Genomic DNA, 14,123 nt, shown 5'->3' with positions numbered 1-14,123 from the left:
TGATCTCTCCAAGCCTCTATCTCTTCACCCCTCCTCTTCTGTGGCCACGAAATCATGATTTAACAAACACTGCTTCCTCCTGCCGTCCATCCCTGGATGACACCATAGCAAAACACACACTGAGACCCACACGTAGTGAGTGTATTTAGAGCATGCAAAATCTACTGTCTCCTCAACTCCCTGCCCTGAAAGAGAGAGAGAGAGAGAGAGGGAACGAAGTACAGCAGGAGAACAGGAAGAAAGGGACAGGATGACACAGCAAATGTGTGATAGACAGCAAAAGAAATTAAGTGTGGACGGAAGCGATGAGAAAGAACTGGGCAGAGACAAGGGAGAAATGGCAGGTGAAATAACAGTGATAGAGGAGAAAGGAAACGAGGGTAGATTGGCAAGGCACACAATGATGCTCATGCTGAGTATGCCTGTGTTAACCATTAATAGTTCATTCATTCACTGGAGAAACTCCATAATATAAATATACACACAACCAGAAAAATATATAACATTTATATTCATTCATTTAGCAGACGCTTTTAATCAAGACGACTGACAATTGAGGAATACAACAAGCGATTAATCTAAAGAGGCAATAAACACTATTAATGCTATTAATACAAAGTTTCAGTCATCGTAAAAAAGCCATTGTAAAACAGTCAATATGTACGTGCGGATGCACATCAAATGAGTTTTACTACAGTGGCCATTCTAAGCAGTCTGTGATCAGATTTGCTTTTTTGTTTTTGTTTTTTTTTAGATGAAAGACGCCAGCAGTATTCAAACTTTCAGCTGTTTTGTTGATTTTATGCAGAAAAGTAAACAAGAAATCCATAATGAATGCGAAAAGAAATTTTGCTCTAGTAATGGTAATCAAAGATCAAAATAAATGAGAAATGCCGTGCAAAAATAATATTTCGGAATCAAAGACATTGCTACTCGGATGAAATGAGATTTACTCAATTTTCACAGAGGTTGTGTCACTATAAAAATAAAAATAATAAAAATAAATAAATATATAAATCAATTTAGGCAGAAATAAAGTCAAAATAATTAGCCTCCTCAGGTAAAACTAGTCCTGTCATAATTAATGGCTAAATAAGTAATAAGTGAATAATAAGAAATTAGTAGGGCTAAATAAATGATTTTTTTCTTTTTTTTAAACAGTAGCTCACTTTTGCATAAAGAAATACCTGTTTAAGTGCTGCCCACAAACAGCAGTGTAAAATTAAGAAAATTCTTTGACTCCTGAAAAGATGAAAGATTTCCAATTGACTAACAGCTTCAAGAATAAAGGCCACCACAGAGGGAACCTGAACAGTGAGAAAACAGGTGAGAAACAAACAGCAGAAAATAGAATGAGTGTGAGAGAGAGAAAGAGAGAGAGTGTCTGAATCCAGCACCATGGACAGCACCTATCGATCGTCTCCCAGCACACATCACCACAACTTTCACAGATTGCTATTGAGAAGTGACCTGTAATGCAATTACGGCCCAATGCAGAGCCGAAGTGGCCATCAATAATTAAAAGGCAGCCAAGTCGTGGCCTGCAATTGTGTTTTTATTCCTGCGTCGCTGTTGTTGTTGTGTCCGCTTGCCCCGGCTACCAAACTGTTGTGCCACCGGGGCTCCAATAAGATTTGTGAAAATGCGTCCTTCAATAAAACCAATCACATCGGACAAATGTCCTCCGCTGTAAAGTTTATTATTCCGCCGCCATATGGCTCCGACCACAGCACAGTCGTATTAACCAGCAACAAATCACCACACGCAACTGCTGTCTGCTCGACGAGGCTATTATGAGTGGATATGTCAACGTACCTATTGTCTCATCCGCTCCGGGCGCCCGCACAGCGTTTAGACGAAGTCAGCACGACATCGGCTGCAAAAGGAAATTTGTATTTTTTCCTCCTTCCTGGGCCACTGTGCTGTCACAAGCATTTTTCACACTGAATTCTCGATATAGAGCGTCTCTTCCGTATTACATAATGTTGTAATCAGTACAGCAGGCCCCCACAGTGGAGGCAGCGAGCTCTACAAGTTGAGAAGAAGAGCATCTATTTTTCACGACGACAGACGAGTATCTGTCAAAACGTCTCTCTCAGCAACGGATTCGCAGGTTTAATCACGGTGAGCTGTGAGTGATTACGTAAGGACTGTGAACTCGCAGGTGATTCTGAGTGAGGTTCTCTTCCAAGAAGGAGGTCAATTCAGAAGACGTTTCACCCCAAAATCACAAACAGAAAATACATTTTGCATTAAGAAAATGAAGACCATAATGATATTTGGAATTGTGAAATTTTCATGACAACTGCACATATCAATCTTATATACAGTATTCCACATACTATATACCACAACTATGGTTTACATTGTTTATTCAATTATCATAATATGGTAGTACAAGAAACACTGCCATTATTTATAAATATTTTACAGTTTAAGCTTTTTTTTCCATTACTGCAATGAGGATTGCCTGAAAAAACAAATACACTTAATTATCATTTTAATAAACGTCACAAGGCAAAATATATTAAATCATCCTAAAAGATTTCTTAAGCAAAATATATTGTTTCAGTCAAAAGTTTGGACACACTTGCCTTTAAATTATATTTCTCATGATCCTTTATGCTTAAATTCTTGAAATGATCTTTGTAAATATAAATACAGTATACACTGCCATTCAAAAGTTTGGAGTCTGTAAGATTTTTTTAATATTTTTTAAGTCTATTGTGAATTTTTTTAATTTTATTTGAATACATTTTAAAATGTAATTTATTCCTATGAAGGCAAAGCTGAATTTTCAGCATCATTACTCCAGTCTTCAGTGTCACATGATCCTTCAGAAATCATTCTAATGTGCTGATTTGGTGATAATAATTTCTTCTTATTATCAACATTGTGTTGCTTAATACTTTTTTTAAGATTTAAAAAACGCATTTATATGAAAATGAAATTTTGGTAACATTATAAATAAATGGAAGGTCATGACATCATTCCCACACTTCAATTTGAGTTATTTTTAAATTTAATTTTGTTACTTACATTATTTTATAATTACTCTAAAATATGAAAGATAGTAATAATAATATTATAGTAATCTTTTATTTGTAATGTAAGATTAACACAGCACGTTTCTGTAAAGGAATACAGCAATTACTTTAGTTTAAAACACAACACATTCAAAGGTCTTCACACTCCCTTTTTCCCCGGACCTCTCTTGGGGTCAATATTGACCAGTCGGAAGACTTATTGAAAGAGCTGCCACAAAAGTAGGTCACGCGGTTGGTCAATGGTATAGATTTCTAGCATATCACACACACTTGCCAGAGAGAGAGAGAGAGAGAGAGAGAGAGAGAAGTAAATGAACAGAAATCAGAGCAAAGAGCCTAATTCTGTCCTTCTTTCTTTCTTCCATCCCTTCATGTGTTTCAATCTCTTTCACCCCTCCTCTTTTCCCATTTCATCTCTGTTCTCTGTTTCTGGAGGCACGGCACAGGCTCATATCAGAGATCAGAGCTGTGTGTGTGTGTGTGTGTGTGTGTGTGTACACCTTTATGAGTTACAAAATGATGCATTGATCCACATTGTGCTTCCTTATCCACAGTGTGTCAGCATGTACTATCATTGGTCAATGGACAGTCCATTTATGTGTTTGAGAGTATAAATGTGTGCTTTAAAATAATTTTTTTTTGAGTGGGTGTCTGCATTTATTTCGTCTCGATATATGTGCGTGTACGTGGGAGGTGAGGTAAGTTTATCTTTGGGTATGTTCAGAATGGAACACTAACTATTTCTGAAAGAAAATAGCATGCAGTGTGTGTACAGTGCATATCAGTCTTCTGAATGTGCGAGTATCCGAATGATGCAACATTTGCCAGAACGTGCAACCAGAGCGCACCGTGTGAAATACTGAATCTAATAATGCAATGCGATCAACTTCTTTGCATTCTGACAAATGAACAAGAACAATGTTGTGGAGAAGAGAAGGGCAGGGCCGTGACAGCGATTGTTAAAGACCAGCGCAACACATCAGTCTCGAGTCCCATGGAGGAGCTCTGGAAGGATAAAAGGAGAGATGACAGTGGAAGACGAGAGAGAGTGCCAGGCTTGGGATATTTATGTTGTGTTTTATTATGTTTATGTTGCAGTTGTCCGTGAGGGGCTGACGCTTACTTTCGTTTTGTTGTTTGTTAATTTCGTTATTAAACTTACATTGAATGTTCACCAGTTCCCACCTTCTTCTTCTTTCTTCTTCTTTGTAACAAATATCAACTGAGATCTCTTTTGACTTCATTATTTGATCGATAAAATGGGATTAAAAATGCAAAATAACTGGATTTATTTATAAGATAATAACTGGATGGTGCTTGCTGAATTAAACATGCATGTTAATTAGACAACGATGTAGCTGTTTGAATTGTTCTTTTATAATTATAGCATATACTATGCACAGTATACTAGTAGTATTCCATTTTGAACATAACCATGGTGTATCTGTGAAGCCTTGCCACAATGATTATTACAGTTTGAGTCTCCTGCAAATGTTTTTTACATGAATATTCATCCACATGAATGCGTATTTGTGAACATTTTGCATTTGTGTGCGTTCCAGTGAGTAATAGCTTTCCCGTTTGTACTCGTGCGTGTGTGTGTATTTAAACGTGAGCGAGAGAGCGGCCGTGGGTGTGTACACACACACCCTCCTGCTGATGAGGCCCAGTGCCAGAATCAATAGAGTGCTTCTGAGGCATCATACTGTAGTATGAGAGAGAGGCCGGAAGAGATTTTAATAAATACAGTGTGCATGAGAGCATGGCCTGACTTGTCACTGCAATTGCCCCAAATGGAAAAAAAAAAATCTCCCCCTTTCATAATCTATATGTATGAAACACAATATTATAGCTTCAAAAACTTTCATATTTTAAAATAGTTTTTAGTGCAAATTATACTTTGTTCTCAAATTGTTAATGTTAACAACATCAGCGTTGCGTGACTACATTTAATGCCCTTCCGATATTTATCCTTGTTTTCGCGTGGGCCCGGTTGCAGTCTCTTTTTTTCTGTAGCCACTCCGAAGTCCGTAGTCTTTCGCGTTTGTTCGGGTGAATCTCCAGTTGTCACTGTGGTGATTGTCGTTTGAACCTTTCTGGATCCGCCATCAAATTGCTAAGTTTAATTATATCAAGTGCTGTGAGAAAAGGTTCTCTTCTTTACGTGTACAGATGTGACGTAATGACGCAAAGACATGCTCGAATTTCCCGCGGAAATCCACCAGTACCACTGGAATTAAAAACATTACAATCTTACCGTTTAGAATCGAGCTAAACCAAGCAGATAGTTTTAAACACTGGCTGGTTATGTACTTGCTCAAAAATTTATTTAGGATCAATTTTAACCTAAAAACGGACTGCATCTTTTTTATGTAATACCACTGGCAAAATGGCCTTTCAATAAAACTTGGCAACCTATGCAGTAGAAAGGCAAAAAAAAAAAAGGAATTGGTGATACCTGACCATAGAAAACAGAGAAAAATGGCTGTTGTCTTCCCTTTTGCCAAATAGGATGGAAACCTGCAACACCCATAATGCAAGTCCAAGACCACGCCCACTAGTCTGCTATGGATATTCTTATCATCAAATACCGCCTTGCTTTAGTAGAAAATACTTCTTAGAAAACTTTTAATCACAATGGTGCCGACTTTTATTGTTCCTGGGTGCAATAACGTTTAGTGGGAGCAAGTTATTTTTAGTTTCCAGCAAGTTGCAGTCATTGGCGAAAGGCTGCAAAGAATCGTAAATACGGAGAGAACGCCGAGACGGAAAATCTATTTGAAAGTGGAAAATCATCCAGTTTGAAATGTTGACCATGTTTGTAGTCAATATTTCAAACCAGATGACTAAGCACACAGTGTTTTAGGGCAAACAGACGGGAAAAACTGAAAGAAAACGCCCAACCCAACGAAGCAAAATGCCGTCACGTACAGGTAAGAAAGCTGTTGCCATAGTGTTCTATTTTTACCATAATTCGGTTTAAAGAGTAGACAAAGTATGATACAATTTTCAGCGATACCTACTCTTCCAATAACTGTTCTGTTAATAACCCTCTGTCGATCCGACAGTCTGTGGGCGGGGATACAGAAATGCGGTATAGTATAATCTGTAGTTTTCACGATAGCCCTGGAGCTGTAAAAATGACTTTTGCTGACAAATGTGAATTTCTCGGTCCAGGTAGCATGAAGAACGAGTAAACACTGTTTATTTACATATACTAACGACACTGTAACAATACAAAGAGGGTTGAAAATCGGTGAAGTTACACTATAAGCTTCGATATGCGCAAAATGTTATTCAAAAAATCATAGCACATTAACATATGATCACCCGTGTTTACTTATAAATGGCTATTTAGTTATCAGCAACTTCATGAATCAATCCTGAGTAATTTACAAATAAAAGTCTTAAAAGAGACAGTACCAAAACAGCTGGTTTATTTGTAAAGGTCAGAAAGGGTGCAAAATTGCTTTTATAAAACTAAATTAAGACCGTTAAATAACATTATGCAAAATATAAAAGTGTAGAATATAGGCCAGAAAATATGACAAATGATAATATACCTAAATGTAATAACCCAGAAAAAATATAAGGTGCAAACGGCTGATTTTCTGTATCATACCAGTAGGTAATACACCTTAAACCAAATTACACCTATAAACACTATATTCTGTCCTGCATTTCTTTATAGCTGCAATATTGTGATGTCAAATATGGCAGAAATGCTGCAGCTCGATAAGCACAATATAAATGCTTGTGCAATTTTAGTCGGAGTGGATCCCGCACAAAACAAAAGAAACTGTCACAGAGAGTCGGGCTTTAAGCTAACGGGCGCAAATGTGTTTTTCATCATTCATTTGGAGCGACTGAAGGTCCAAGAACAGCCCACTCTTTTTGGCTCTTTCTATCTCTTCCAGACTTGAACTTGGGAGGCCTTCTTGCACTTGACAGAACTTTCTAACATAAAAACCACTTTCCTAAAAACCATCAAGCTGTCAAGTGAAGTGGAAAAATGAGAGAGATTACTGCATAAAGGCTGAGAAGGGGGACAAAGAGAAAGAAAGGAAAAGAGATGGAGGATGGCTCAAGATTCTCCTGCAGATAAAACACATAAAAGGTTCCAATGACTTTTTCATCACTTCAGACTTATTTATTCTTCTTTCTCTCTCTGTCTCTCTTTCTTTGTTTACTTAAGCATTTATCATTCACAATAAAAATGTGTTACTCAATTTCGAAGTGGACACGATGGCTTATTCTACAAGAATGAAACTATATATTCTATCCACTAAACCTACCTCTGATTTATTTTAACAACGTGACATAATGAGTATTTGTATTTCCTTTTTTTTTTTTTGGTATTTGTAAACATTTTAAGGAACTCTTAATACTAATGTAATTAATGTCTAATAAAGGTCGGTTTAAAGCACTTAGTTAATGATATTTTCCGATATTTCGTGACCTAATCTAAAGTGAGATCTAATTACGGTTAATAAGTTGTTAGCAAAGCATCATCTAACTCTTTATAAATTAGCTAATTAAACAATAATAATTAGTTCATTACAGTGACAATGAAAGAAGAACTCACTGTTTGTATATAGTCTATTAATGTATTAACTACAGTTTATAAACTATTAATTAACTATAAACTAATAGTTTGCACATGATTTTTATAATAAGTATACAGTAATAAAGTATTTACAGTGTTACCAGATCTCAATATGAGCTCAGACATTTCACATTAAATTCTCCCAAACTCAAATGATCTCAGCTGTACTATCCACATTCATTTCACATCTTTACTCATACTATACGTCTCATTTACACCTTTTTACATCTATTATGGAAATATAGGAGAAACATCCGAGACAAAGACAACCAAGAACTCTATTAAGTCTCCTGAGCTCTGAATGAGCAAACCGAGCGATAAAATGTTCCTCTGGGTAATTAGTATTCTTATGAAACATTTGTGATAGGCAGAGCCTTCGATTGAATTCATTTGCTGCTGCTGCGTTTGCATTTCGTGCAAATAGATGTGCTCGTAATAAGACGATCAAGGGTTTTTCTTATTACAGTCAACATCTAACATGATGACTTACACGCTCATGGCGGGATGGGGGCGGATGAACGAAACGTGTATGCCTGTGTGCGCGCTTTTACAGAGTGAATATTCTTTGCACTAAGAGAAAGGAAGTTGAACTACAGCAAAGTGACTCCCCTTGCATTCAACATCTATGATGTCATAATCACTCGCATCAAAGGCATTCCGTTCGCCACGGCAACTGTCATTCTCCCTGGAGGCGTCATTAAAACAGAACACACCAAACCGAGCTGAGCAAGAGCTTACGGAGAAACTTCAAAACACACACACACACACACACACACACACACACACACACACACACACACACACACACACACACACACACACACACAGCAACCAAACAGTGTTAGAGTGGGACAGCAAGTTTGTACTGAACCTAAAAAGGAGTGACATAGTAAAACATTCACATACATACACACACACACACACACGTGCCTGCAGACATTCATACGGCGCGATCGCACACACACACACATGCTCAGAGACACTAAAAGACACTATAAATAGGCCAGCTCTAATGTGGTGCTGTGTAGTTCTTGCCCTTGGGTACAAGGCTCTTCCAGAAAGAAAGAGAGAGAGATGAAGAGGAAAAGGAAGGAAGAGTATGAGAAGCGAGGGAACGGGATTGAAAATGCAAGCCAAAAAAGAAGAGTTAGCGCTTTTTGAGGGCTATCTTTTTGAGATATGCGACAAAAAATACACGGAAATAAATCTTCTAGCCAAACCTGCATACAATATGTTTAAATGTAAAATGTATTACATATAAATTGGGTAGTTGACACATAGCACTGCACTATTTTTTTTGTGATCAAAGTACAGTAAAACACTAATATTTTGAAATATTTTTTACACTTTAATTTATAAAATATTTAAAATAAGTTTTCTGTTTTAATATATTCTAAAATTAATGTATAAAATACATGTAATTTATTCCTGTAATGACAAAGCTTAATTTTAAACATCATTACTCCAGTCTTCAGTGTGATCCATCAGAAATCATTCTAATATGCTGATTTCTTATTATTATCAATGTTGAAAACATATTTAAACATACATAGTTAAACATATTTACTGTACTTTTGATCAATTTAATGCATCCTGAATTAATATAAGCTATAAAAATAACACCAAAATGCATATAATAATATGCTATAAAAGCATGTCACATGGAAAACTTCCCAAAAGTATTTTATGCCAACTACCCATTCGTTGTAGCGTGCATGTGTGTGTTTTTTTGCATGTTTATGTTTGTGTTTGACCGTGATGACCTACCCCAGGTAGCGTCTTCTGCTCGTGAAGCGCGGTCTGAGCTTTTAGCGCCGATTCTCTTGCACAGTATGTGAGGAAGGCACAGCCTGAGAGAGGAAATAACAGAGACAGAGATAAATTAAAGACAGGTCAGAGAGGTTGAGACACAAGCAGGTGTCCGTTTGAGTGGAGCTGGGCTCTCTACCTTCATATTGTTTTTTCCAAACCAGGAAAGAAACACAACATTATTACATTTGTGTAGCAGACACAGAGACATAAAAGAAAGAAGAGAGATGAAGACGTTCTGAGCACATGCCCAGAGCCATACACACTTATGCTCCCCAGAGAAAGACGGAGAATGTGCGCAAATACAAGTGTGTATGTGGAAGAAAATATGCAGCTTCTTTTATTTTTCTGGCTACAAGGCCTTGCTGGTATCAACATTTAACAGTGTATGAATGTGCATGCTTGCTCATTAATTTGACAGACAATAAGGATGCACTGTTCGGGATTTTTTGGCCAGTAAAAATAGCTGATCATTATTTTTTGTAAAAAATAGCATTCATACTAACACTTTTCAGAATATTATCTGCTTTAAGTACACTCAGACTTGAACATTTTTATGTACAAAAACCTGCTTGGTTTGAAATCACAGCGTAAAAAATAAATAAATAAATAAATAAATAAATAAATATATGCAAAAAATATAAATAAATATAATAATAACATATATATATATATATTATTACAGATATATTATTACATGAAAAAAATAAAATAATATATATATATATATATATATAATCATTAAAAAAATGTTTTTACTGGCAATAACATTTTTACTGGCCGCAATAATAAAAACAATTTTTCTCACCAAATTGTAAATGTGTTATAATTGTACAATTCATTAATCATTTATCATAACAATTTATTTTTATTCATTTTTTGTTGTTGTTATATTTGCAATAAAAATTGTAACTCATTAAAAATCATTTAAAAATCATAAATATTTATTAGTCATGTGAATGATGCTTCTGGGATTTCAACAAAATACTAGACAGCTATATAGATAATATTATCTGCCAATTAAATGATCAGAATTCACAACCACAATATTGAATACATTACAGAGCACCAAAAACACATGTACTTGTGTACATCAACAAATGTGAGATTTAAGAGACAATGCAGCACTGGTCCAAAAGGGCAAGAGGCAGTTCCTTAAAAAACAAGATTTGCAAATAGCAGGAGTGAATTAACAAAATTTACTGCATGATGAAAGGATAAGCCAAACAACGACAACAGCAACAACAAAAAGTTATGGAGGAAATCTGTAAGAAGAAAGAATGAGATGGCAAGAAAGTTCATCAGTCTGATGCGATAGGATCTTTTCTCAGCTTTCATGGCCTGCTGCAACTCACGTCTCAGTCTTTAAGTTCAGTGTGACAAGACGACAATCTTCCTGTCCCTCCTCGGAACATCTGCCCTAACGTGCATCAATGTGAGTTTGTGTTAACATCCAGCTCTTCTAACGAGCACTCACTCTCATACGATGCTAATCTCACCCCGCTAAAGTAGTTTGCTAAAAACAACCATGAACCTTTTCAGTGTCAACTTAATCAAAAAATCCCACTGGGATAGGAATTGAGTGGAATAACCACTGAACAAAAGCTGAAACGATTAGCGTCGCATTTGTACATGAGGTAAGCAAATTTGAATATGCAAAAGAATGTTAATGGATGCTAATGTTTATGCTAATCTTGCATTAATATTAAAAAAATGCTAATATATTAATATGCTGAGTAAACATGATAATCTGCCGCTGACATTTCCGCCTGCATGCTAATAGTGTCACAAACGACGATAAGATGGAAAGACTGATTGCTAACCAAAATGGAAAATTAAAACAAATTTATTTTCAAACAAACCCTTGTTGCAGCAAGGTGCTAATCTTTTCTTTTTAACAAAAAAGAAACATAAAACCATTTTGGTGATGAAAGAAAACTAATCAAAATCAAATACAAAAATTGACCATGTTAACCACAGCTTCTGCAGTTATTGTAAAAAAAACTTTTATATGAGATTTTGGTAGCATTTTACAATAAAGTTTCGTTCGTTACTTTTAGTTAAATATAAAAGTTAACGTGAACTAAAAATGAAAAATACTTCAACAGCATTTATTAATCTCAGGCCCTGTTTACACCTGTTATTAAGATGCGTTTTGGCCGATCGAATCACAAGTAGACGAGGGAGACACATTCTCGTTTACACCTGGTGTTTTAATACGTTATTTGTCCACTTTCAACCACTTCTGTCCTGATTTCTTCAAGAGGAGGGTCTATAATGGGCGGGTAAATTATTGTTTTTTTCTGATCTTTCGATCTAATGCACAAAATAAACTTGCGCAATTTACATATGAACACGCCCCGGAGACGATGGAAAAACACACAGAGAGCAGCAGCTTTCGTTTCTGCTTGGATAGCCGTGAGTGTTTGAAATCAGGAATGGAGAGAACATTGTGCTTGGTACGTTTTTCATCTTCAAACCAAACTTGGGTCTCAAGCCGACAAAGTTTAAATCCCATTTGGCTATACCGCGCTTCCCATAATGTTTATGCATTAGGTCAGTTGGCAGTGAGTTGACGGTCTTTTGTGTCCGTTCGAACGCATTAGACCACATGAGCGTCTACAATACCCAAAGCAATTCGGTCAAATGTGTTTTCGACTACCTCTGGAAGTGGTCGAAAGTGGACAAGCTCAAAATGTTTTAGACCCCATTTACACCTGCATTTAGCGTCGTCCACTTATGATCCGATCTACCAAAACGCTTCTTAATACCATGTGTAAACAGGATCCGAGACTCGAACGAAGCGCTGCCCAGAAGGCTATCGGCTCCGTCTAGTAGCTAACTACTTTAGTAGCTATTTTAGTGGATACTAAAAAGAAAAGGATACTCAGAAGAAAAGGATACTCAGAAAGGCCACAGGGACGCTAAACACACACAAGGGACACACGCACTGACGTTCACACACACACGGGCCCCCCTGAGGCTAGAGCATGAATCAGCAATATTCTTCCCCGCTGTCCACTCTGTGTGTTTAACCCTGGCCAGGTTGGGTGAGCGCATGTACGCTTGCGTATATATGTGTGTGCGTCGATGTGTGTGTCTCCCGCAGTCCTGCCTGGGATTTTTAATTAACTCTGACTCATTAGCGTTGGGGAGAGCTCAGTGTGACAGCTTGGCGTGCTCCTCTGAGGGCCTGTCATGTTATAGAACGGGCTAGAGCTCTCATGGGACACTTGTGCATGCTTCCCTGTCCCACTTGACAAGCACCGGGGCGCACACACAGGCGAACGCGCACAAATATACGGAATGAACGGAAAGATAATGGAGAACCTCTATTTGTTTGTCCTCTAAAAGCAATATTGTTTCTTTCCGTCTGGTCAAGACAGCACTTTAAAGACAACAGAGAGAAAATGCAAGAGAGAAAAGAAAATACAAAAGTACAAAGGGAGCAGGGAAGATAAAACACAACGGTTGGATGGTAATGGAGGGGTTTGTCAGAGGCGTAGGTTTCTTTTGAACATCAGGGCACGTCTCAAAGCACTCTGGAAAAATAAAACAAACAAACAAATAAAAAATGAATTTGAGAAACTTCCAGTGGGTCCAACTGTTTTTGCTTCAAAATCCAGATTTTATATTAGACATCAAATGGCAACCAAACACAGAAGCAACATTTTTATCTTACAAAATCAAACGGAATGTTCTTGCAATTAAAAAAATGAAATAATATTACTATAAAATGCATAAACCCAAGAATACAGAAATATGCTAATTTGGTGCTCAAGAAACATTTTTTATTATTATCTCATTTTTTATGTTGAAAACAGTTGTGCTGTTTAATATTTTTGTGGAAACTGTGATACATTTTCAAGATTCTTTGATGAATAGAAAGTAAAAAAAAAAAAAAACAGCATTTATTTAAAATGGATAATCTTTGGTAAAATATATATATATATATAAAAAAAATGTAGTGATCCCAAACTGTTGAACTGTAGTGTATATAATTTAACTAGAAAGTTTCATACCAAGTGATGAATTTGCACCAAAATATTTACAAGGCAATTCATACTAAATTCTTGACTTAAATTTATAAAACAAGACAGAAGCATGATTGGGGGGACAATTCACTCCCTCATGCATGCTGTGAAAATTGCAGCACAAGAGAGAAGAAAGGATGAAGGAAAGAAGGAGAAAGGGAAGTAAAGAAAAGATAAGATCACCAGGATTCCCTTTCAGTCAGTCACTACGAGTTACGTCAGTGACTGACTAGAGAGTCCTATCATCTTCGAGAATTAGAAAACGAGCCAATGGTATGAAAATACCATGGGTCTGCGGAATTTGCATCGCAAACTCTGCCCCACCGCGTGGGTATAAAAGGAGCCGCGAGTGCAATCTCGCATTATGTTTCTGCTTCGGAGCCAAAGTGTTTATGTGCTTTCTTCGTCTTCTACAACAATGAGCATCTCTCTTCAGTCAGTGTTGGTGTGACGGCACGTTTCAGCGGGTTCACGGTCCTGCTGCTCGTCTGTGCAGTGACTTTGCACGCGGCTCGTGTTTCCCCCTGGGCGCTTCAGCACTTCTAAAGAAAGCTTTCCTTTTTTCTAAAAGAGCTGCACGGGCACGTCTTTTTAAAGATGTCTTGCCTGTGTGTTTCTGGATGTGGG

General features: G+C 36.9%; 1 protein-coding gene across 6 annotated transcripts in view; it reads right to left on the bottom strand.

The window, feature by feature from the left end:
• celf4 (CUGBP, Elav-like family member 4) overlaps positions 1 to 14,123 on the bottom strand; it is an 89,684-nt gene that overhangs the window by 53,226 nt on the left and 22,335 nt on the right. For all 6 annotated transcript variants that reach the window (XM_084136880.1, XM_084136876.1, XM_084136879.1 and 3 more), the window contains exon 2: positions 9,421 to 9,503. In XM_084136880.1, the coding sequence (XP_083993006.1) occupies positions 9,421 to 9,503 (83 nt within the window). The remainder of the gene's footprint in view (positions 1 to 9,420; positions 9,504 to 14,123) is intronic.

This window comes from Abramis brama (assembly GCF_963993115.1).
Source record: "Abramis brama genome assembly, chromosome: 15".
In the NCBI taxonomy this organism is placed as follows: Eukaryota; Metazoa; Chordata; class Actinopteri; order Cypriniformes; family Leuciscidae; genus Abramis; species Abramis brama.
This window is presented reverse-complemented; position numbering and strand designations above follow the sequence as displayed.